This window comes from Rhopalosiphum maidis, chromosome 2, assembly GCF_003676215.2.
Source record: "Rhopalosiphum maidis isolate BTI-1 chromosome 2, ASM367621v3, whole genome shotgun sequence".
Lineage (NCBI taxonomy): Eukaryota > Metazoa > Arthropoda > Insecta > Hemiptera > Aphididae > Rhopalosiphum > Rhopalosiphum maidis.
This window is the reverse complement of record NC_040878.1, coordinates 63,482,067-63,509,869: the sequence shown is the minus strand read 5'-3', so window position 1 is coordinate 63,509,869 and position 27,803 is coordinate 63,482,067. Positions and strand designations below refer to the sequence as shown.

Sequence of the window (27,803 nt, the reverse complement as noted above, 5' to 3'; positions counted from 1 at the left end):
AAGTATTACCATATAAAAATCAATCATTTGTATAAGTAAAAGTAATTTTAGATAAAAATAATACTATGGCCAGTCGTTAAAATAGAAACATTATGTAAGCTGTAACTAGGTACATAAATAGTTTTCTTATTTAATTTATATTTATATAATAATAAGACAGTTAGTATTATTAAATTAATAAAGCTAAAACACGTCATCATATTCATCATAAAGAAAAAAGGTTGAAAAAAAATCGATTCAAATATCAAATTCTCAAACTTACTTAAATTTATAGTTGATTAAACCATAACAAAAGTATGACCAAATTATATCCAATAATTAAGGTATAGCAACATGTATACTCACAATTATTTTAACGAACGTCTGGTAGGTTAAGCAAATATAGACCTACATAGGACTATTTTAAATTTAATCTAATGAAATTTATAGAAATTTATTACAAATTTAATTTTTTCTACGAATTAAAAATATACAGGTTACTAAAAATTTATTTTCGATAAAAAAATATTAATGAATTTTATAGCGGTTAAACATCGTTGATTTCATAAAACAGGAAGATATTTTGTTATTGTTGTAATATTATATTATACATTATAATAGTTTAATCTAATATTTTGTTTCTACTATAAATTATTATACCTAAAATTGAATTTCGATGAAACGAAATATAATTAATAATATTACTATGTTCATTATATAATGGTTTAAAATGTTGAGTATTGAACTAATGCATATAAAATAAAAATAAAAAATTTTAAATTGACAAAATGCACACATTTGAAATATTTAATATAATATAAATGAGAACATGATTTATTTTTAAAAGTTTTTTTTATATGAAAAAGGTCCTTTTGGTTTTACATTGCAGCTGCTGTAAATGTATTTACATAAATGGTAAAAGGAAAAACTCGGACTACTTGAGTTTTAACGTCCCATACGGAACATTTTTTTTTTAAACATCCCTTTTATATTTTTATTAAAAATTAATTTAATAAAATAATTTAGCAAATATAGTGGATTCGCATACAAAACGATAAAACAAAAACAAATTAAATTAAATAATGCAATTACCTTATCTCCGAGTTGCACATTATTAAATTTTAATTGTGAGGTGGCTGAATGCGTTTTCTTTTTAAGATTTGTTATCGAAGTTTTTGAATATAATTTAAAAAAAAATGCATATTCTGATTAAAAAATAAAAAAAATACTGTTTAGCTTTAAAAGATCTTTTTGTTTATCCTTACTACAACTGTACAGTGTTATATAAATAAAACTATGTTAGCATAATATTGTATGTAAAAATATATTGTAATATATAACAAAAATAATGCAATATATCGCATACAGACCACATACGAGTGTACACTGCAAGTAAATTTATTAAATATATTATATTAGGTTTATAAATATGATGCAATATTGTGATATCAATGTATTTTGGTTAAAATAGCTACCTCAATTCATGGCTAAATTGGCATTGGTATATCTCACTTTGTGAACTAATTCGATGTAGATGGGCAATCGCCTATAAGGTGTATTAGCACTTGGTATATTTTTAAATGTGGTTCAAACTACTTTTTAAACTTTTCCAATATCACAAAGAAAAATCGCTGAAACCTTTATTGAAATTTATAAAGTAGTTATTGAGTCTTTAAGTTACAAACATAAGAACATTATCTTGTGTTGTATATTTGAATAACAAAGAACGAATTAAATGTTATTTTTTTTTATATTTAATAAATACTTCTAGTAATGCATAGAATCGGCTTGTCTATAAGTAATTTTTTTAATTTTCTATTATCATTAGTAACTCTATATAAATAAACATTAACTCATTTAATTTTTGTGGGCCAAAACTAAATTTATGTTTGAGACATTCTATATAGTTACTTAAAAGAGTTGACAAGATAAATTATAAACCCCTTTAGAGTCTTGAAAAATTTATTGATATAACATTTATCGATATTGGTTTATATTATTTAAAATAACAATTTTTAAGATTAGTCATTAGTAAATACTAACTCAACATTTTATATTTATTTTATTCTATATCAAAAATGTACAATGTGAAGATTTAATTTTTAATTTATTATTTTTAAATGATTGAATTCTGAAAACTCCTACATAGAAATATCTCAAAAATAAAATGTTTTATATTGAATATCACTGTCTTAAGGCTAAAAGGAGCTTTTACCTTTTCCATGTCCTTCAGTGTTGCTGGCGACACATCCGAGTGTCGTCGGAGCTCGGGGGACCGCGGCGGTGCCAGTCCTGAGCCCAGTGATCCGTTCCCAGACCCGGCGTTCCCGGAATTGCGTCCAATTTTCACGTCTGAATGCCGCCGTTGTAGCGTGTCTGCTATGGGCACATCCAACAGGCTGTCAGTCGAATTTTGTGTCAACACCGGTTGCAATATAGACGTACTTTGTTGTTTGCGCCGGCAAATACTGCAGCACCAAGTGTTCTGCACAAAATACATAAAACAAAAAAACAATAAGTAAACCAATGGTCAAATAACGGCAGAAATTATAATAATGCATGTCAATCACAAAATTTACATAATATTTCAAAGAATGTTTCTACAACAAATGTCACCACAAAGATAAGCATAATCGGTTAAGTTATTCAAAATAGACAAGTTCAGAATTACATACACTTTCAATACAGTCCCATATTATAGTTTTGTCATTATTTTTCGATTCATGTTGGTAGTTGCTGGTATACATGAAAATATCTAATGATATTTGCTAATATCTGCTCTTTAACTACTACTAGATGTCAATAAATGCTTTCGCGTACCAATAACAGAAAATATCTGTCAAGTCACAGTTGTCAATTATAATACGTTAAAATGATGGGTCACGTAATTGTTTCGAGTTTGGCACCGATTGGTTTCACGTTAAAATGCAATTGATGAAATTAATCCTTTGATTAATATATAAATAAATATACAATTTCCCGTGCAGCATATTTTACTGGAAACACCATAGGAGATGTGTTTTATTCTCAAGTATAATATATAAGTAGTAGTTTTAAAAATGCAAACATAAAAATTCATTAGATAGAGAAAAAAGACAGTTGGGTATAGAATTTTCATATTTGTCATCGTAAAATTATAATACTGACAAGTCTTTGAAGCGGTGGTGTTGTTTTACAACTATGAATAGAAAACCAATGTGACGAAAAATAATGCAAAAATAACATTATGTTATCAACTGAATTACACTGTACGAACAGAAAAACCTCGAAATACCGAAGTATTATTGCATGTTATGTTAAAATAATACTATCCGTGCATAATGTGTTTCGGATCCCGAGTGACAACACTTTTTTTGCTGTCAGATTCCATGACGAATATTTGCCAAGAATCCAGATAGAAATTATATCCCCCCCTCCAAATACATGCCATCACAGCCGGTGTTGATAACATGACGTATACCTAGTTACAATAAAATTTGTTTTCTACGCGTCAATTCATCGGTACATTTACTGTGATAACTACTGTTATTCTATATGTTATAATATATTTCGTGTCTCGTTTTACATATTGTATTTTGTGTTGGATAAGTTATTATTATCGATATTAATTTATTGTCTGATAAATAATTATTTACAGATAACCATATGAATTGCAAAGTGTAATAATAATTTTTGATGCGTCACAAAATGTAATATCATATTATCACCACACAAATAACATCGTTATTAGTTATTTTATAATATTATTATGTGAATTCCTATTTAATTCTAACATTATATATGCTCGTAATTCACGGTATTAATTTGAGTACTGGTCGGTATTTGGTATACTATCTAGGACCCTTGGAAACCAGACCACAAACCTGTAAAATAGGAGTTATTACCGCCATTATATTATATAATATAGCCCATTAATGGTTGATAACTTCACTTCGATAATCTCGTTCTAAAACCAATTATGCGCATTCGCGGGTGTTGATGCAGGGCACGTCGCCGTGGCGTCCACGATGGAGATCGATGAGTTATTTGCAGGAAAATCTGATACCAGTGGGACCATTTATAGTGTAGAAGTGCTGGTGAAACCACTAAATAGTTATACGTTTATATATAATACGATATAATACCTATTATGCGCGTAAATGTGTGTAAAATAAAAACAAAAAAACTGTGAACCTTCGCCATTAAGGGCTGCCCGCCTATCCACTGTTTAGCTGAACAGTGGGAACTTCCTCGTTTCAAATCTAAAAGCTATCAATTATCGTACAATAGTATTTAGGAACTGATTTTTTATTTTACTGACACAAAAGTATGAAGTGTACTCATCAGCATAGACTTTAAAATAAATTTGATGTGAATATATTATGATACATTTTAGTATATTATTACAATAGACATTACGTAACATGTTCAACGTATTATTATATTTCCATTCTTTAAAAAAAATCAATTGTCATGAAAATATGCGTAATTAAAAAGGTGGCATAATTACACCGTGTGTCTTATTTGATGTTAACATCTTTTAAGCAGCAACACAATGGTATAAATAGAAGTTCGATCATATAAAATAGTAATGAAACGATTAAAATACAAATACTTTTTTAAAGGGGATTTATTATCCATTGCTCTAAAACAAAACTCAATGTTCTATATATAAACAAATTAAAGGTAATTTATGTTATGGGTAATGTAAAGTAATGTCTAATGTCCAATAAATGTCAACATTTTCCAGGTACAGTGGATATTACATTAATACCCGTGTACAACATTACTCTAAGAAAGTTTAAGTTAAGCTTGACTGTTATGTTTTGTTCACCTAAAGATAATGTCAATAATTAAATGGGTACCTACATAAAAAAATAAATAAATATAATTTTGATTTAAAATTAATATTACCATAATTATAATAGTCAGTAGATAGAAATAATTGACACATTAAAAACGGTAGATACATTTAAAAATTATTCTAATTATTTAACAAAATTAAAGTAAATAATATTATATTGATTATTTTTTTTCAGAACAATACTTTACATGTATTATTGCAAACTGTCATTACATTTTAAACTATCGTGACACCTAAAATTGCATATCACGTAATATGCTATCCGATAGCTTATTTACACTTAAATATCGCATAATAAATATAATTCTCAAATAGTTTATTGCATCACAAATATCTTTGATTTTTAAGATATAGGTTTAGGATATACAATAAACTTATATATATAAATTAATGATCTGTTATTTTAATTTTAAGCCTATTTTTGTATATTAAGTAATTACCAATGACCTTTGCGGCGTTGCTGCCGTGGATGTTATTTAATTAAAAATAAAAACGTATTATTAGTATTAATATATTGTACAGTTTAAACTCCTTAAAATATTCGTAATTTTTGAATAGAAATTAAACAATAATAAGACAATTTTTTAGTTAGTTGTACCTCTGTGTCTACTAAAGGTAACGAAACTAATAGCTACTGTCATTTACGTTAATATACATTTTCATGAGGACATTTTAATATTTAATTTAATTTTTGTCACCTGTCAAATTAAATTTGCTTTTGGTTGACCTTTTCATCAGTGTTATCACAATATTTAACAACGAAATTTTTTTAAATTAGTTATTATTAACTTCATAATTGTAAGGTATTTGATTAAAAGTTCAAATAAGTTTTTAAGTATTGAATATTTTAATTTAAAAAGTATTTTAAATATTGTTCTTAATTTCTACATGAGTACTATTTTGTTAAATTATTATTTTGATAACTTAGGTTTCTATTTTTTATTTATATTTTATAAATGAAAACACAATACCGTTATGCCTTTAATCATAAACGTTATAACGATTGTATATTTATTTTATATTTATGGGCTATTAAGATTATCATAACTTAATGTACATTTTTTAAAAACCTATTTACAGATTTATTGTGAAATTCTGTATGTTTATCTTAGAATAATAGCGTGTACCACATATATTATTTTAAAATATTTTTGGTTTTTGTTGAACACGTCATTATTTTGTGAAAGGTACGGCCAGCGAGGATTATGTTTTTGACCATCGTAATTATTCGTATTTCATAATCGTATCATGTTTAGTATTGACATTAGATTGTTGACGCACTTATTGGCTTGCATCAAAGTAAAACCATTTATAAAATGATCTAAAACAAATTACATTATTCGTAAAATTACAATAAAATGTATGAATTATTAATTTATGGGTATTTTTGACTCATCTGCGGATAATTGAACTCGCAGATAATGAGGTATTACTATACCAAAAAAATTTAAAAAAAAAATTAAAAATTAATGATCATCTCATTAATGGATAAAAACGGGTGAGTATGCTGTATATAACCTGTATATAATATGCTGATGAATTATATTCATTATTTTCTCGTGATTTTGCTTCACCGATAACAGTGTAATATACGATTATTTAACAACTGCTGTATACACTCTTAGACGCACTGTTTCAAAGTAGATTTAATCTATTCTGTGCAACTATTTTGAACTATCTGATTGAAAATATATACTTTATAAACTAGTTTTATATTCTGAGCAACGCGATGTATTGATTTTGTGTGCTTTTTTTTTTTTATCTATTGTCACTTTTTGAAACAATAAAAATACTTCGATTTTAAACTGTATTAATTTTATAAATGCATTTTTTTCGGGAAAAAATAAATTAATCTACCGTATTATTAATAGTAAAATAAGAAAAATTATCAACAATAGATATATAAAAAAAAAAAAACGTATTGTGAAATATACTTATTATATTATATTTATATAAGTTGGCAGGCCATCTCTGTTCGAAATCGTTTTTTGTTTACAAACACATATCATTGAATTAAAATTGGATTACAGTGAACCACTAGACACCTACAACTGTACAGCAATGTGATACCAACTTGCCCGAACGACTTTTTTATTTTAATAATATGCACAAGACTCTTATTTGATCTTATTAAAATTTTTATCAACGACGATTTATATTATGATATGTCACATAGTATTATTGAACGTACACAACTTTGTAGAAAAAAAGTATTGCATGGTTTTGAAAATATATTTATACTTTAACCTATATTATATTATAAAAGTTATACTGAACGGAGTAGACAATTTCAGCAATAACACCGGCTGTTAAAGTTTGTTAACGCCTACGACGACTACGATTCTAACGTAGGTACCTAGTTCTGTTGACTTTTAGTGTAATGACGATTTCCTATTGAAATAATTTCATTATTTATCGTTGGAGTTTATGCGAATTCCCTTATTGTTCAACAACTTCAAACATAGAGCAAAAATGAACTTCAATATAAAAGTATTACTACATAATACACCTACACAATGGGCACTGAATAAGCACTGTAGAATTACACCTACATTAAAACCATACAAATAAAGAGTCTTTGTAAAATATAAAATAATAATAATTAATTTTAATAAATTATTGGTAATATTGAATTTATTGTGGAATTTGATATTTTTTCAACACATAATAAATGTATAATTTGTTATTTGTTGGTAATTAAATATTATTCTTATTCATCTTTACTCGTCATGAATGATATTAACGATATTTAATTTATTATTTTAATAATATGTTTGGAATTTGATATATTATATGTATTTATAAAGTTTAATAATAAATATAACACAAAAATAAAATAATGTATTACATATTTATATAACATATTTTGTAAACTACTATTAAATACCTAATAATTAAATTAAATTCCCACACTTACGAGTATACTATAGATACGGTATTAATTTCACGTACATAATTTTTTTTTTCAAAAATAGGATAAAATTATAATATTTTCTATAATACTATATTATATATTTATATTAAAAGAAAGTCCGATAATAATATGTAAATTTAAAAACTATTAAAAATATAATTTTTAAATGTTTAATATTTTTATCATAGTTAGGGTGCATAAATATAATTATGTAAATAATACTGAACAAAAATATAAGATAATATCTTGAAACAAAATAAAGTTTAAGATAAACTTGCAGTTATTTATTATTATTATTTTTCTTTGCAAAAACAAGTATATTTTTGCATTAACGGTCTGTTTTTAACCATTTATTGATAAACCATTTAAATACGAAGGCTATAATATATTTTATAATATTTTCATTTAAATTATGTCAAGTTTTGTAATTATCAATATAATCTATCCTCTTTTCTAAAAAATAAAAACTATATGTTGATTACACGTTTATACCCTGTTGTTTTGTATGGTAAACAATACAATGTAGTTATTAAAGTATCTTTAATGTTATTTTGTATTCAGTAGATAGCATATAGTTAAATATATTGTCTTTCTCTTTTTTCTCTTTAAATACAATCATTGCAGACATTTATATTAATTGACCATTAAGTATAAATATAATGTATTTTTGAACAATCGGTTAATAACTTCTGTTTAGTTTTGAGCATCAATTCGATAATATTATTGTGCTTAATTTTAAACAATCAATATTATACCCACACTATCAGCTCTCTTAAATTATTGAACAAATTAACTTGTACAATATAATAACGACATTTATCGTAAAACATTTAATGTACGTATAATTACAAATGAATATATTTTAAACACGAAATATCATAATTAATATATCGTTTATTGAACTGTTAACCTATATACGGGCAATAAATTATCGAAACACGAAGATAACAATCAAAAATATTGTATTGCGTGTTTTGCAGACGTGTTGATTTCATAACAATGGATTATTATAACGTATATTACGTACTATATACTATACACCGTGTACATGTATATTATATAACTGTTATTACCAGGGATTCAACTTAGATAGACTTCAATCAAAAAGTCATTATATGAATTCATTATTATTATTATTATTATTATTATTACGGTTATTATTTCTTGTTTATTTTAATTTTAAATACAACTGAAAGCGTATAGAATACGATAAAGTTCATGTAATATTAATTAAAAATTAAAAATTAAAGGAGAATATTATAAAAAGTTTATATATAATTGAAATTTTTTAACACCACGAACCAATTATAACAATAATTAACAATTATTATATATTGTCAAAAAGATGTTGTTATTTAACGGATTCCTCTTTTTTGTTATTTGAGTCACGTAATTCACTCGAAACATGTTGAATAGTTACTATATTATTAAACTTATATAAATTGTATTGTACAAACTGTACGTTTTAACAAAAATTGTTATTGTAATAAAATTTATGAACGTAGAAACAATAAAATTAATAAATAAAATAAAAACAAAGCAATATTTTACAAAACTTTAATGAATAAGTTTTACATTTCACGTAGAACAATAAAGATAATTGTAATTTATAAATATAAAATGGAGTTTTTTTTACTCTTTCATACAACTATTTTATGTGAGTAAAGGTAAAGAGGAAGGAAGTTGTTAAAATATATGTAAATAAGAAATTCAAATTTATAATTTTGTTTAAAATATAGTAAAATGGATTGATTTAAAAATTGTGCATCAAAAGTATTTTCATAACAGTGTATTAAAAAGCGATAATATTATAAATTTAATAATATATTCATTCAACTCCAAACATATCAGCTAAAATGAAAATTCCCTATACACACAGCGTGAGGAAACTTTCCATTTTTTTCGTGAAAAAAAATATATATTATACGTACCAACTCGAAAAACTAGGTCAATTAGGCACTAGTTATTCCGAACGGCTATTGATCGGTCAATTTATGTGTTTAATCAGATTTTAATATCTAAGTAATTGGAGTTTTATTGAAGCGTTACAATATGAAAACATTGTATTTGAAGAGTACATCGTTCGTAAAAAAAGAAGAAAATGGAAAACTAATGGGAAAAGTTTGACGGTCTGCAAACTTTTAATGTATAAGAGAAAAAATCTTCTTGCTCATTTTTTATATATAAATATTTGTTATTATAAATACAAAAGGTGAATTATAAAGTAATAAATATACTCAGGTTATAGTTTATTATATTTTTTTTATACGCACATTATCATTTTTTTTTTTTAAACTTAATTATGTTAGTTAGTTAAACAGCTGCTTAAATTGTTTATTTTATCTTTTAACCATTAGAGATACTTTTTTTAAAAACACAAGTTGTATATCTACATTGTAAGTATACCACTAAATAATATTATTTAAACACGGAATATGATGTAATTTCAGCCATATAAATTCTATTCATTTCAAGGACAAACATTACAATTAGCGTAAGTGAAATAAATTATATAACATAATATAAAATGTGTTGTACGAGTAATATTTTTAATTTTACACGTTTTTTTATAATATCTTCTCTGTATATACATATACGTAGTAGTTGTGTGGATACGCATATGAACTCAGTATGTTTTAAAGGTAAATTAATGTTGAATTTGTGTCCTATTTTAAATCAATATTAGAGCATTGTTATAATATCAATATTCGTATCGGGACTCTAAAAAATAACTATACTGAAAAACTATCAATTTAATGAAACAAAAATGCCTTATAAAATGTACACAATGTTTATATTTAATTATATAATTAATAGACTTTTAATTATTGCATTGTCTTTATTTTATTAGACTTGTATTGCTTAGAATTTTATAAATTAACTACCGTGTAGCTGAATTCTATATTAATATTGAATAATTTAGTCTAAATAAAACAATGAAATTAAAGTTCCTATTATTTCGTGAAAAATCTATGTAAATTCAAATTTGATAAGTCAAATTAGTTGTTCTTTTAGAAAAAAAATGTTTCTAATAACGATGATGTACATTGTGAAAAGCCGAAAAACTAAATATTTTAAATATATTATAATGTACGCATTTCAAACAAGTTATTTTATTGAAACTAAAAATAAACATATGTAATATACATTTGGATAATATATTGTTGTCACTTGTTTGAATACAGTAAGTACACGGAAATGTACATTAAAATCACACCCAAAAATTATGTGTTCGCACGATTTTCATCTGCAACTATACTAAGATACGCATATTATATATACATTATACATGTATAATATCTTGTTCTCTTTAATTACGCTTATCTTGGCATTCCGCCACATTGTTTCTCACATTTGCCGTACCGCTCGTATACATATCTCGTCAAGTACAAATAACGCTTCGCTCTAGCTGAAACTTCTTACAATTTATTCTTTTCTACGGTCAGTTTATATACAGAAAACTGTCATACTATGGAACATTCGAGTTCTACGTCATGATCTGGGGGGACATGATTTTTGATACTTATTTATTAGTCGATTTATTTTGAATTGCATTATAATCGTAATGTTTATTCATACACAGACAAACACGGCATGATTTGCAAAGATTTGAAAACTAAGTAGAGTATTATTATAAAATAAAATAAAACTAGCCAGGTATAACGTATAGTTCAAACTATACAAAGAATCAACGTACACTACAAACAACAATAAAATTATACTCTAAAAAAAAAGCTCTTATTTCTGTTGCCAGTTGGTTCTCGTACATTTAGTAGCTATATATATATATATATATATTATACACAAATAAGTACATATTTTTTTCTATTAAGTTTTCATTCGTTCAATTTTATTATTGCCTCGTATAAACGAATAATAATAATAAAAAAAAGTTGAAACCATGCAGTTTAAATCATAATAATATGAAGTTTAATGCATATAATTTTTATATATACAGTATACACACTGCTGTGTTATTATAGAAGACATATCGAGTACATAATAATTTACGTGTATGTATAGACCACACCTTATGTGTATGCGATATTTTCGTAAAATTAAATAATATATTTTATCGTGTACGAATGGGCGAATGGAGAATAATGGCATCTGCACGACGACGACGACGTCACAACGAGTATATAATATGAGATTATTTCCAACATAAATACGGTTCGAATTTCCGGGTAACGCGTAGGAAGTGTACTGTACACACACACACACACACACACACACACACACACACACACATAGTTCTCGTATGACGTCGACGGGGGTTTGTGAGGTAAGACAACGGTAGGGGTTGTTGTGAGGGGTGGAAGCTGAGCGTTCAGTTTACATACAGTATAATGCATAGGTGTAACCAATCAGAAAATCGTACACGAAGAAACGTGGGCCGCAAATGCAAATGCATACTCATATAATATGATATATTGTATATACGTACCTATATATTTGTTTTACGTGCACCACTCACGCATCTTCGTTCGACGTGTACAAAACCCGGGCATGTACCCGAAACGCGTGTTATTATAATAATATTGGCACGTGAAATTCGATATAACTCCGAGGTCGGGCCGTACATTCGTTTCATCCACCTCGACCACATTTTTAAAACCGGTAATACTTACGTTTCCACGTCAAAATCAATATTTTACCCGGTCTTGAATATAATATACAGTGACACGTATCATCACTGGATTCGAAATCATTGCACTTTTAGTAATATAATCGCAGTGTATGTAACTATAACTGTGTAATACGTACTACATAGTAATATTAAACGCATTTCCGAGGTCGATAATAATTTTTGATTCTTGTTATAATATTTTACATAAATCTGGACATTAATCACATTGATCAGTAAATACGCCGTGGTAAAAATATGATAAATTTAGAAGTATTTTATGTGTAACCTAGCTTACAAACATGTGGTTAAAACTAATACATTTACTTAATAGTGTTGACACATGAAAAATTATCTTATTTCACTTTATAAAAATTTAAATGACGAAATATAAAAAAACAATTTAAGAAGTGGACAAGTAGGGACCATTCTGCTTTACAATTAGTGTCGAGTGTTTTTCTTCATTGTAATGAATGAGTTAAATTTAAATTAAATGAGAAATAATTCCATCTGAAAAACTTTTTTTATCGTATACAATAATAAGTTATTGAATTGAATTATATATTATTTATATCAATAGTTTTTAATATTATATTAGTAAAATATGCTAAAAACATAAATTATATTTTCACAATTATAATTGAATTACTTAAAAATAACAAAAGTCATTATTATTTTTTTAAACATCAATGTTTGTCAGTTGTCAATATTTGATCAAAAAATACAAATTATATTTTTATATTTCCTAGATTTTTAGATATTAATAAAAAAATCTTTACCACACGCCTTATAAGCCTTTGCTTTAGACATTGAACATTTTATAAATTCTTAAGTACAAAAAATTTGCAAACTTTATTGATTTAAAAAAAAAATTATTAACAATTGAACTTGAAATGCTTATAAAAAAAAGAAAGAAAATTGTACATAATAATATGACTTATTGTTAATGATTTTAAATAGCAATAAAAAAAAGTTATGTGGGGCCTTATGGTATTCAATTTACAAGCTTATTAATTGCAAAAATATTTTTGTATTTAGGATCACATATTTTCTTTATATTTATATTGGTTATTTAGATTACTTCGTAATTGTGGTCGCACAATTTATTGGTATTCAAAATTACTTTCTTTTCACATTTTTATCGTGTTTTTAAATTGATTTTTATTTGTACTAATATTTTTATCTCGTTTTTGATAAGACTTTAAATTCCTGTTCACGTCCTGTCATTACTTCGTACGTCAGTATTTTTTTTTTAATTTATCGAAGTGTTTACACCTTTGATATTTATTGTCCGATGTTTATATACTTTTTGATTATCAATGCTAATTATGTTTTCGTTATTCTTATGCGTAGCTTTTGTAGCTACGTTAACATAATTTTGTATCCAGAAGTTAACAATGGTAGTTTTTAATTTTTGGATTTTTAGCTTCCAGTGACAATTCATAATTTTCAAGTTGTAATGATTTTTGACTTTCTTGTCATTCTGACACTTTGTGATTGAGTAGCTCGTTAATTTGCATTAGCTAGGTTATAGCCTGTTGCAACTCTGCATACCATGCATTTCTGTTTGGTGCATCTACGTAGTAGTACTCGACACTGCGATAATGGTAACCACCGGTATGTTGTTGCACGTATGGCCTACTTAATTATATTACATGAACACTTAACAATGTCCTGTCTGTGTAGTAAGCATTTTGATGATATTAAATTACTGGAAAAAACACAACGCGTGTATAGGGCACCGGAAGAGAAAAACGTACGTGTTGCTCGTTCAGTAATCAAATTGTAGCTGCATTTTAACATAGTAAATTTTTTTTAACGACATTCATAGGAGAAAAAAATATACTCAGATTTAAAATGTTTGAATATAGTTCCAACAGAGTCAAAATATATTCAAAGTTATACTATGTATGTAAAATGGTAATTTACGACATATACTGAAAATATCAACCAGCTACAGTTATTCACTATTGAAGTACAAATTTGTCAAAAACTGGTTTTTTTGTAAAAATTTGAGTTTTTGCTAATTTTCTGTTTTTTCTATTATCAATAAAATTGTATGTTTTCAATTTTGACCCATTAAAGTAGCAACTTGATTCACATGAAAATATAATGAGATTTATGCATATTTAATACTTCAAAACTTGTAAATAGATACAAAAAATTACATAAATAAATAAAATAAAATAAATACATCATTGGAAAAGTGATCATTTATCACTGCTCAAAATCTAAAATCATGAAAAATATCCTTGTTTTTTAAATAATTTAGTAAATCGATAAAAAATGATCATGTTATCTTCGTTGTCGTTTAAACTTACATAGTAACATTATTATTATGAACAATTAGACAACTTTGTAAAATAATCGCATAAAAAGCATATAATTTAATGACATTTAGTCTCATCAAAATTTGTTCAGACTTTTTTATTGCATTCAATCTTTTTTTTTTTGATTTTTTTTGGGGGTCTATGTCAGAATTCAAGATGATTTGCGCATACTTGAGTTTTGGCCTGAAGTAAAACCCAAGTCACGCAGTCGAAAACATAATATTTTAAAATTCAGTAGTTGGTTTATCGAATACATGAACGGTAGTTGGGATAAGACAATCAAAGATTGGATTTTTTTTGGCGACCGCGACTTTCCGTTATTCCATGCTACGATTTCGCAAAACAATAAAACAAACATTCTTGTGGTGCGTACCTATTATTGTGTTATCATTATTATCGCCACTTCAGGCTTCCGTCGCCGTCGTAAAATAAAATCCGCCGCGTGAAACCAAAAATAAAAGTAACTAGCGGTGACGGGGGGGGGGGGGGTTTGAATCGTCGATCGCGAGCCACGGTGCCTGCATCTGCAGCCGCATTATAGGTAATCGGCTTGGCGTCGGGGTGAACGAGGGATGTGCTAAGCGGACGTGGACGAATTGAGGCAGCGGCACACCGTTAGCCGAAACGAGTTACGGTCGGGTCGCGAGGTTAGGCGGTTATACACATTACGCACACCACTTGTGTATATATATAAACACGCACAGGGGCTTCTACAACCATCGCGTAGATATATAGGCCCGACGGATGAGCGGTGGTTAGATAAATTACGGGCAGGCAGCGGACGGCAAACCGACTGCGAGAGGACGGGGGAAGAGTTGTCGGGGCGACGGCTGCGGCCGAGTTCCTGCCGTGGAGAAATCGTTAAGGACCTCTTTGTGCTTAAACGTGTGCGCTTGTGTGTGTGTGTGTGTGAGCGCACGCGATATAATGGAACTCGACGCTACAAGATTCACGTCATCGCCATGCGAAAACTCGTCCCGGTGGACATAGTCGTCGACGCCATCGCGTTTTATTTTTTATTTTTAATAAAAACCAATTTATCTCGCACGTACACCTTCAAATTTGTTATATACGCGAAACTATGGCTTTTTAAGGCGAAAATGAGTTTGATTTTTTTTTTTTTTATTTAGTCGGCGACGAGTGTTGCACCACTTGAAAATTCCGCGAAAGATTCGCGGGGTGAAATTTAATTTAATTTTAGCGGAGGGATTACATTTTTTTGAAATTAAGCGTACGTGTGAATAGCAAATCGTTTCGGATCCTCTACCGATGTCTGAAATATTTTTGTCTTTATCATCATCGATATTAGGTACATATTATAAAATTTTAGACTAGCAAAATGTCAAAAATGTGTCAGTTTTTTAATTTCTTGTACTTGTTCGTCTTTTAAACATTAAAAATGTTATTTCCTGTCTAAGTCTAGTTGGCTATCTAAAGGTTATAGTAATAACACCAAAAATAGACTAAGATATAAAAAAATAGTTCATAAAAAAATAACAATAATACATAACTTTTAATATTACGTGCTTAACAACTATATTACTATTCAACATAAAATACTCGTCACATGTAAATCATTATTTTAGATTCATATGGATTATTTGAAAAGAGTAAATCTCCATCATTCTAATATCTACCTAATCTCTGTCTATATGGTTATAACTTAAAATGCTGTCCACGTGCTTATAGCATGCCATACGGTTAGATCTGTCAAGCCCGAACAATTATAAATAATGCATAGCAGTATTATTACTATTAAAAATGCGTTCGCAGAGCACTCAAGTTATATGAACTCGCTCTACGCAATATTAGGTACATGATAGAAAAATCAAATTAACGACGAATTGATTCAACGGAAGAGAATATTATTATCAACTCTACCGAGAACACGTCGCTGTTTAATATGTGTACAGCGGGCACTACATTTTAGTGCTTTAGTTTTAGTTTGGAACTACAATTTTGCGCACATAAAGACATTGCCATAATATGTGGTTAAACAAACTTTGTACCGAGAACCAAATTTCTGACGTTTATAATTCACAATTAAATATTCACCTGCGCCCGTTCAACGCATATAATACGCTTGATAACTCATGACAGTCGTAGCAATTATTACACGCACAGCTATTTTGACCTACATAAAGTGATTACAAATTATAAGTATCGATGTATCAATGGCGTACAACGATTTGGCAATTTGGGCTAAGCACCGTACACATAATATACAAGATGATTCTTTTATCAAACAAAACTCATTATTTCAAGAGTATTAATGTTTTTGAAAATATTTTTTACATAGTTTCAAGTTGTTAAAAAACAACGTTTTTATTAAAAATTTATATTGTTAAATATTTTTTATCCTTATAATTGTTTAAGTTTTTTACTTTTTTAAATGGCAACATAGTGTTTTAATTTCATATTCCAAATCAGAATAATTTTCTGAGTATTTTTATACATAAAATTCGAATTTAGGATGAGTAGTTTATGAGTTATACTTATTTAAAATTTAGACAAACGGAGTAGTGGACAAACATTTTGCGGGGTTACCCCGTACCACTCCACTCTGCGCAACATAACTTTAAATACGTATAACTCATAAACTACTGGCCCTAAATTTGATTTTATTTTGTATCAAAATACTCAAAAAATTATTCTGCTTTGGAATATGAAATTAAAAATCTATGTTGTCATTCAAAAAAGTAAAAAACTTAAAAAGTTATAAGGATAAAAAATATTTAAAAATATAATTTTTTAATAAAAACGTTGTTTTTTTAACAATTTGAAACTATGTAAAAAAATATTTTCAAAAACATTAATTTTTTTTAAATAACGAGTGTTGTTTGATAAAAGAATTACCCTGTATATTATTGTGACATAACGTAACAGCAAACATTAATAATAATATGATATTCGTTTCACTTATCGACAAGTATAGGTACACTATTCATATCAAACTGCATTTAAATCATATAAAATTGTTCCTTTTTTTTTAAGTTATATGTGAAATACGGATATACCATAATTATTATATTATACAATGTATGTACTGGTGATTCCTCAAGCATGCAATCAGTCCTATTTTAACCTTTTATTGGTAACTTTCAACTATGATAATTAAACATTGTCAAAGATTACTAGGTTATAAAACAATTGTCTGTTTTGTGTAAGAAGTCATATTAATTCATACCCTGTCATTTTTTTACTATGCTTAATCAATGAAAGAAATCGCTAAAAATACGAATATGGTCGATACGCAACAGTTCCTTAGAAAGTACTAAATTTGTTAGGTATTGTTCAATTATGATTTATATTATATTTAAGTTATAATTACTATTCCTCGAAAGGATGACGTTGAGAAAATGTTAAGGTCCTGAACTGTCTTGGAAAAAAAATGCATCGTGTATACCTCTGGAGAAATTCCGTTAAATTTAAATGTGTTAATCTAGGAGATTTCACGAGAGCAACAGTAATGTGCACTGAACAACGGTTGTGTGTGAACTGTTTATTATATTTTAATTTATAAATAAAAATCCAAAAACACAATTTAAATTGGTAAATAATTTGGGGTTTCCAACTATTTTATATTGTTTAGTTTCATTAATATTTTTATTGTTTACAGTAAACACATTTGTTCACATTATTTATTTTTTTAATTTACTTATTTTACAATAACTGATGTATTTACTTCATGGTCGATGATGGAATTAGTCTTTTAAATTTAAAAATCATATTTATTTTGCTTTCGATACAAAATCTATAAAATATAATATGATATATATATATATATATACTGAAAAGAACAATTTAACTCACAATATCTACGTTAAAAAATTGTAAACATCTTTTAGTTGCCTTTTACAACTTTTACTGAGTCCAATTGATTAATTATCAAATATAATTCAAAACAAAACATTTATTTTTATATTAATAATAGAATGTATATTATTTTTTTATTATCAAGCCATACATTAAATACATTTTAGTGAATTATAATTTATAATGTTACAACGTTATATTTATTACATAAGTTATATATCTAATATGTATATATACTTTTTTTCTTGCCGGTGATTAAACTATATGCTGTAAAATGTATTATACCCGCTGTCGTAGGAAATGCGAAATAAAAACACACCGAATTGTGGCTCGGGTACGCCACCACTTTGTATATATAATATATATATATATATATATATATTGTGTTGGCATATGATGGCCAAAAAGTGAACCTCTACTGCGTCTGCAATGATGAATGATGGTGAAGAGTTATTTAAATAATTCCCGGTCCGCACTTAATCACTGCCGACGCGGCATTTGCAAAAACGACATGCGTGGCGATGAGGGGCGAAATCGGTAGAAAAGTATACTGGGAGAGCAGTGAGAGATAAATTTAGAGAGAGAGAGAAAGAGAGAAAAAGGTAAATAACCTGATGAAAAAGGGACCGGACATGGGAGCCTTGAATTAATTTCCGGACTATACTCTCTTGCTGCGCGTATATACTGCGGAGAATGTGAAAAAATAAAACATACAATTCTTTGTTATTAACAAAAACGCACACGCATACACACTAACACGCACATTTATATATTATTTATGTGTGTGTTTATACATCGTGTTTTTCTTTCTTTTTTTTCTCTCTCCGACGTGTGTTCCTACCCGTTACCACCATTGTGGCTGCTAACCGCAAGATTTATCTGGTTGTGTCAAAAGGTACACATTATATAGATGTATATAATATATACAAGAGGGAAAGAGAAAGAGACCAAAAAGAACGCAATTCTATACAACGTTAAAAATATATTCAAGAAACTCTAAGGTACCTTAATTGGTCTTGAAAACCACTAGAAAAATTCGTAGAGTAAGAAACAACACACACCCGCGTTTTAACAGAATTAAATTGTATTTTTACTTAATATTATAGTGTTAAAAAAAAAAAAAAAATCGTATAACGTAGAATTTTAAATTTGTTTTGTTTTGTTGTTTTATATATAAATGACTGCCAAGTGCTTAAACGTTTTATAATGTTCCATACACGTCACTGAAGATCGAAACGTTTTATATTTACACATTATATATTATACATTTCATATTGAATAATAAATAATATTTATAATTATAAACAAGTTATTCCATGGTGGTCAAAAATAATAAAACCAACATAATATTTTATATTCATGAATAATAATTCATACTAAGACATTTATAATTTAGTCACAGGGAAGAATTACATAAAAATTAATTTGGCGAATTAAATTTAGGTAAGTAGTATTATATGCATATAATTGATTTTCCTTAAACTCAGGATCTCCTACATATCGTAATAGCACGTCTCGTATTGAAGAAAGTCATTTTTCGTAGACTAGCATTTAAGATGGAGATCAATCAAAATTTATAAACTTACAACATTCGTTTACTAAACAGCGTTCCTCATACTTTGCACAATATGAATGATTTTAGGATTTAATTATGCCCAAACCTGGTGTCGGTCAATTAATTTATTAATCTCTATTCATTAGAGATGGAGAGGAGTAGTCAAGAAACTTTACGTTTATCAGCTAAAGTCCGGTACGTTAATTCAATTACACAATTCAAAATAGACTAGAATTGTTTATAACTACTCTTGAAGATTTTACCAGCGTTTGATATGTAAATATAATTTAAAATACAAGAATTTATTGTGTAGCATTAATACATTTAAATAAAACCGTACACAATTATTTATAGTGATTGATTACAAATCGTATGTGATTAATTAAACATACAAATAAATTCGTTGTTGATATATTACTATTTTATGCTGGCGGCTAAATAGTCTTCATTTGGATTGCAATTTATTTATTTTTTGTTTCTTCCTTTCAATATAAAATAAATCTATTTTATCATGTATTATGTATTTTAATGTATTTTCAGAAAAAAATACTCACATTTTCATACTACTGTTGAAATAAATTTATACAATTTAATTCAATATTAAAATTTCTAAAAATAAAAATCATGTGTCTTTTATCATAAGCTTGTTATGTTAAGAAGCGCTTTCATACACTTCAAAATAGATTACACTATATCCCCATTTGGGCAAATAATTCTTTCTATCCATAACCACCTACAGAAAGAAATAAAAAATCTCAAGGGTTTTCCCAAAACTCCCGGTGTTTCTGAAAGTCACACGAGAGTAGTATAACACAATTTCAGCTAAAATCCAGACGAATGACTATGTCCGAATTTCAAATGAAATACATTGGTTGCACAATTCAAGAGAATACTTTATTCCGTGAAAAAGCAAACTTTTATTGTTTTACATTTATTGCATAAATATTTATTATTTACAAAATATATAACATTATCACACATTTTATAATTCTGTTTCTTTATTTATACTAGGAAAATTTACAATCAATAATTAATTATATAAAATAAGTAAAAGCAATGGATGTACATAAACATATACATAGCATATGATATTATTTTAAACATTTTACAAGAATTAATATTTATTATGCATGTAAAAAAAATATCACTATTTTCATCCCACTGTCATAGTTTCCACAATATTGAGTTAATTTTTCCTGAACCTCATAAGTAAGAAGACTTTATACACTAATTTTAATTTCATCAATACAATAAATATGATTGCACGGCATCCTGGATAGGCAATTTAGCTACACCGCTGTCGTAGACCATATTATTTCCAACATTTTATAATTAATAAACCAGTCACTGATAAACTCATTTTCGTTAGTTTTTCCAATTATTTTATAAAATTACTGGTATTTCGACTTAGATAAACATTGATCGACTGCAATTATATTAGAAATCACACCCGATGTCGAACATTGGAGCAAATTTTCTCCCAAGCACAATGGCAAACAACGTCAAAAACGTACACACATTGTTTTAAGACCAATCAAATCGTCGTCTCAATCAAAAACTAACAATTTTTATTGTCCAACATAGATATCATCGAAATATTTTTAAATAAAAATTGCACGTAAGATATTGCAAGCTCGTACGTCTAACGTGATAATTTTACTCTTAGAAGTATGCGTTGTGTATACGCCATTGGATTTTTCTCATTTAATATTATTACGGTGTAGTACTGTAGTGTATCATTCAACTATACCCACAGTAATATGGGTACACATATACACTATAATATATCTATCTACGTGTACGTTTACCGCAGATACGTATTTATAATACATAGTATCTATCGTGGGGTTTGCACACGATATTACGATGCCGATAACAACATAAAATATTTAATTCGGCGTCGATCGGAACGTAAGATAAAATAGCTGCCGTTGCTGATGCTGCCGCAGGATAAAACGAACAAAACCTCCCACTCGTCATCATAATACTATCAATGTAGTTACACCGGCGTAGATCGGGCGGTATGCTGAACGGAAACATATGTTTGATATTTGCAATATTATTATGTAGAATGATATACAATTGTCTCTGGTTATTACGATTTATTTGTCTTATCGCGATGCGGTGATCGGTATTAATTATACTGTACACGTGTATTATTGATTTACGACAATGCACACAACAGAACGATTCGTGTATTTTCAATTAGTTTAACAGTTTTAGTCGTCGTTCATTGATAAACTTTAGACCATAATAAATTGTGGGTGCTTTGATATTAAAAAAAAAAGCAAATAACAAAATGTAGGTAAATAATTTTTATAAAATATAAAAAATCAATTTTACTTAATTCGTTTTTTAAATTCTGATTTGATTTCTAACCTTGTGTTGGAAGGTTATAATATATATTGTGTTGAAACTCTAGTCATTTTTAGTGCTTATAATTTTATATTTTTCATTACTATTTTACAGTGTGAACGACTTGACGAATAAGATTCCCTGAATTATCTGGTTTATTCATAGTCTACTGCATTTAAAAAAGGTTATTAAATTTATCGTGGCTCACAATTTATTTTTTTATACTCATTTAAAGTTTGAAAAATCTTTGAAACTATTATCATAAATTGAACAGTGTCCAGAATAGTTTTTACTCTACAAGATCATATCTATAATTCTTGGCAACGTCTCATAAATTATTTTCATATTATCCACGGATATCTTTGCATACGAGATTATTATTATATTATATTCATTTAAATGGAATATTTCACACCACATAAAATTCGATACATTTTTCCTACTACTTAGTTACATGAAAACTGAAAAGCATAGAAAATCTAATGTATACAATATGACAGAAAGTTATCAGTCATTTAGTGTTTATACGTATATACGTATGTGCTATGTATAATATAGCTTTTGAATGACTTCGAAAAAGAAATAAAGGGGTAAAAGTTACAATGTTCGTGATGTTTGTCGAATGTTTCTCCACGGGCCCATCTCATTTTCTCAGCCGTCGAGTTCAATCGATTGCAATAATATTTCATTTTTTCACGTGAACAGAATCATTTTTCAAAGCTAACCAATGCAAATCTGAGGTCACCGACAGCACCCGATGTGCATATAATATTATAATAAATTTATTACCGTGTCACGAGTGAGGATCAAAGGATAGAACGGGTGACTGCTATTTACGCGTGGCCATTCATTGTATCTGTTGCTTTTTAAATGGATCAACCCCCGTGATGGTAAGATCCGATGTCATAATGTCCATCTTGCCAAATTGTGAATATCGACGATACATTTTAAAGCTAACCGACTGTACTGTCCTTGTGGTGATTCTTCCTTTTTTTCGCCAACTTAATTTCTGAACTAGTCGACATAATATAAAGTAACTATATATAGTACGTTTCTTTTATTTATCTATTTATCTCACCACGCTTTTCTCCTATACTTAAATATATATAATACATACATTATATACGTACAAATATATACACACGTTCATATGTGCACACATATCGGAACCCGTCAGGCACAATAGATGAGCTTTTTGAATTGAAAAAGAGACGAGTGCAGATAGAGTATCTTTCGTATTGGTCTTATACCGGCGTATTTTGTCTGGCCTTTTGTTCGCTTCATAAGCCACCCCGTATATAACATAACATATATATATATGAGGTTATTGAGAAGACACTATTTTATATATCATATATATATATATATGTGTATTCGAAGAATTGGTCTAAGAAAATCGTATAATATATATATATATATATATATTCATAGAAAAAGACGACAGATGACGGTTAGATAATATATTATTATTATTATTATTATTGTAGATGGTTTTTTTTTATGAATATCTTTATAAATAGAGTTTTATATTTTTGTATCACCTTGGAAAAATATATTGGGTCATACATAATTTATTAAGAAATAAAAAATGAACACAGCTATATATGCGAATATAATGATCAGTTTACTACCATCAGTCTCGTTCGGTGTTAATTTAGGTAACATTCTATAGCAAGCTGTCACGTTCGGTAAAAACCGAAAACAATTATTGTGCATGACTCGGTTCCAGTTTAAATTTAAATTGTCATGTTTCATCTGAAATGCAATTATTATGCTTCCACCAGGGATATTATTATTATTATTATTATTTTAGTAGCAATCTACCAACTGAAAACTCGAGTTAATTGTTTCAATTAAAAACTGTAGGTAATAAAAATAACTTTGACAGAAAATATATATTTGTTAAATAAATGGTGGATGTTAACTAAAAGTAACTTGAGAGATTATTTTATTATAGTGAATTATGTACCTAATTAATTATTTTTACTCAATAAACTACGTGATTAAATACAACAAGATATAGCTTAATCGAACCTGTAGGCTATATTAAATATATCGATTTAAAATCCCACACCATAGGATAATTTTGAAACCTTGATTCTATAATATAGAGAGTATAACAAAATAAATAGCTAAAACGCATTTAAAACTGTGTACTTATTTATGTATTATGAACAAATAACCTTTACAACTCTACTGAAACGAAAAATAAATAACATTTATCGAATCAACTCTTACACGGGAAATAAAATTAAAAAATGTATTGACTTCATATATACTTTGGGATAAATTTTGTTTGTTTTGTAGTTGAGTGGTTAACTGAGCTCTAAACTGAGGTCAATCCAAGCAATATAAGCAATTTAATACTGTTATGGTTCTATAATTTTAAATTTAATAGTATAGTATATTGTACCCAATATCAGTATTTCATAACGTTATATAAGTAGTTAGATATGTTGATTTATAGTTCAGATAGGTAATTCATTGCGACTTATTTTTATTAAATATATATAAATATGTATATATATATATATATAATTATAGTACGATTGTAGATGTGTTTAAATTTAAATAAATAAAACGTAAATATTTTATATTTTTTGGAAGTTAAAACACATTATAATATAATAGTTGGGATTAAATTGTTTTAATTAATTGTTTTTGTATTTTTTTTTTGTGCGAGAACGAAAAACCATTTTTTACAATGAGCCCAAAAACAATATTTTAAGTTCAATAATTATTTTTATCGATTTCAGGATACTAAAAAGAAATAGAAAGATTGTTTTAAATTGGTCATAAAAAAAATATATATAGTATAAGTGTTATTATGATAATGTTTAATAATTAAATTTAAAAACTTATATCCCCGTTAAGTATTTTACCCATGATACATATATTATAATTATGTATCTGAGGTGTGTTTAAAATAGCCATGCTTTTGCTTGAGATAGCTTGTCACCATTGGAAAGGACTATAAATATATATAACGTATCTAAATACGCATTTCTTGTATAAGAAAGCCTGGTTGTTAGACGACACGTATACCAGTAAATGTATATTTATATATATGAACATGCATATTGCATATATATATATATATATATAACATAGTATATATATAGTATATATGTATTCTACGCACGACATGACACACCCGCTGAAAATAATATGCCACCTGACCCCCATTTGGTTAATGAAAACACATTTCCGGAAACTATCGATTTGTTCTTCAACAGGCCGTCAAAATATTTATTCGCCACTCTATGAAACGTGGATGTATCTATACTCAGATATTATATTATGGCACAAGGACATAATCATTAAAATATTACAATGTTATGAAACGGTCAAAGTAATAATTAATTGAAAAATGTTAAACGTATAATAATTACTGTTATTCGACCATTGTGTACAGCAATGCGGACGATTTAAAATACATGAATTCCGTAAATATTTAGTCATATTTTTTATAAAGCGACTACTTTTTTGACTTAGTTTTAATAAACTATTACTATGTTAATAAAGTGAGATTTGGGATATTTTTGATGAATACGAAATCGTATGAGAAAAATCATCGAAATCATGATATTTCAATCAATAATTAAATAATATTGTTTATATGTTTATTAAAAAATTAAATTTTTGCGGAATTAAGTATAGTTATTTAATATAAACAGTATAATATTTTGTATCTATTGAAAGTAGAGACTAAAAGTTATTTTATTTTTATCAAAAATAATGTTCAATTTCCTATATTTATTTATCAAAAACATCATTATCTACATTGTATTTATAATATTATAATCAATGAAAACATTTATTTTAATTTTATAATTTTGTATACAAAAAAAAAAAAATGGTTCAAAAGGATACATTTATCTTAATTGTATTAATATAGAGTTTGCTTATACTTTTCTTAATGGTTTTCACTCATAAAATAGAATAATTAGATAGAAAATAATATATTAGTTTAATAGTAGAATTCATTTCAATTGTTTAATCTGATGTACACTTCTTTCGTTACGTGTAAGATATTTATAAATATATATATATATAATCATACCTCATAATATTTAAATATATATTATTATAAACATGATATTATAAAACGTGAATAAGTTTTTAATAATTGAAAACTCTAAAGGTTTATAAAACAATTTTTAATATTACATTTTCAAACGTATAGAAAATTAGAGACAAAATACAAACAATTATTTTAGAACGATAAAGCTCATTCTCAGATATATTTAACTAATATAACAGTAGAATGTGACAAGCCGACAAAGATTTTGTTTTCGTTTACAATGTTTACATCAAGCTAAAATGTTATATGGTTTTATACCTTTATACTCTCTCAAAAGCTCACTTAATTAAATTAAGCTTTGGGTTTAGAGAGATATTGAATACGTCGTAGGATTATAATCTTATAATTGTACAGAGATCCCATTCATATTATGTAGAATACAAAGTTATACGCCCACTTATATATTACTCGTATTTTGTTTCAAAAATCTAACATAAAAAAATATAGCATACATATAAAAATTCATGTGGACAACAAAACTAGAATGTTCAGGCAACTCCTAGCAATATCGTGTTTAATATAGAATATGTGGAAGGAAAGCCCTTGTTGTGATGTAATGACAGTTAGGGTCCATATTCTTGGCAACGGCCGTATTATATATTATGTTAGGGTCTAAGGTAGGTACTATAGAAAATGGTGATCGTAAATAGTATTTTTCTGCACGTAAGCGCACGTTTTATGGAGTTCTATAATAATATCATATATAATATAAAAATTGACTGTGACTATAATACAGCAAGAAAAATACTGATTGATATGAAATAAATTCAACAAACCATTTTTATTTTTCATTTGTATAATACACTAGTAGAAAAATTTAGTACAATAGATCATACTATATTATCGTGATCATTTACAAATCAATAGAATCACATAAAATCAACGATTATCAAATTGTGATACATAAAATACAAGAGAAATATCGAATAATATATCAATATAATTATATCTATATTGTTATTTTACACGAAAAGTAAAAAATAAAATCATCTTATACTTTTGTACAAAATGTTAGAAATCCAATTATATTTGGTCCTAGTTAGTACGCTGTACATAATAAATATGTTACATACCTATAATATAAAATATGATCATACATTGTTCGCTAAAACTGATTGTAAAGAATATATTATAAATTAGTTTGTTCTAAAATAAAATGTACGCTTATATATTATTTCTTTATAAGTACAAAACTATTGTTATATAGAACTGAATAATATAAAAGTTTTTAGCAATACGAACCACACTTTACATAATGTAGAATAATCTATTATCCAGAAAGTACGTTTTAGAAATAATA

The 27,803-nt window shown here is 27.1% G+C and overlaps 1 protein-coding gene across 2 annotated transcripts in view; it reads right to left on the bottom strand.

The window, feature by feature from the left end:
- Positions 1 to 27,803, bottom strand: part of LOC113553652 (regulating synaptic membrane exocytosis protein 1) — a 186,865-nt gene that overhangs the window by 49,710 nt on the left and 109,352 nt on the right. For both annotated transcript variants that reach the window (XM_026957101.1, XM_026957100.1), the window contains exon 6: positions 2,195 to 2,464. In XM_026957101.1, coding sequence (XP_026812902.1) covers positions 2,195 to 2,464 — 270 coding nt within the window. The remainder of the gene's footprint in view (positions 1 to 2,194; positions 2,465 to 27,803) is intronic.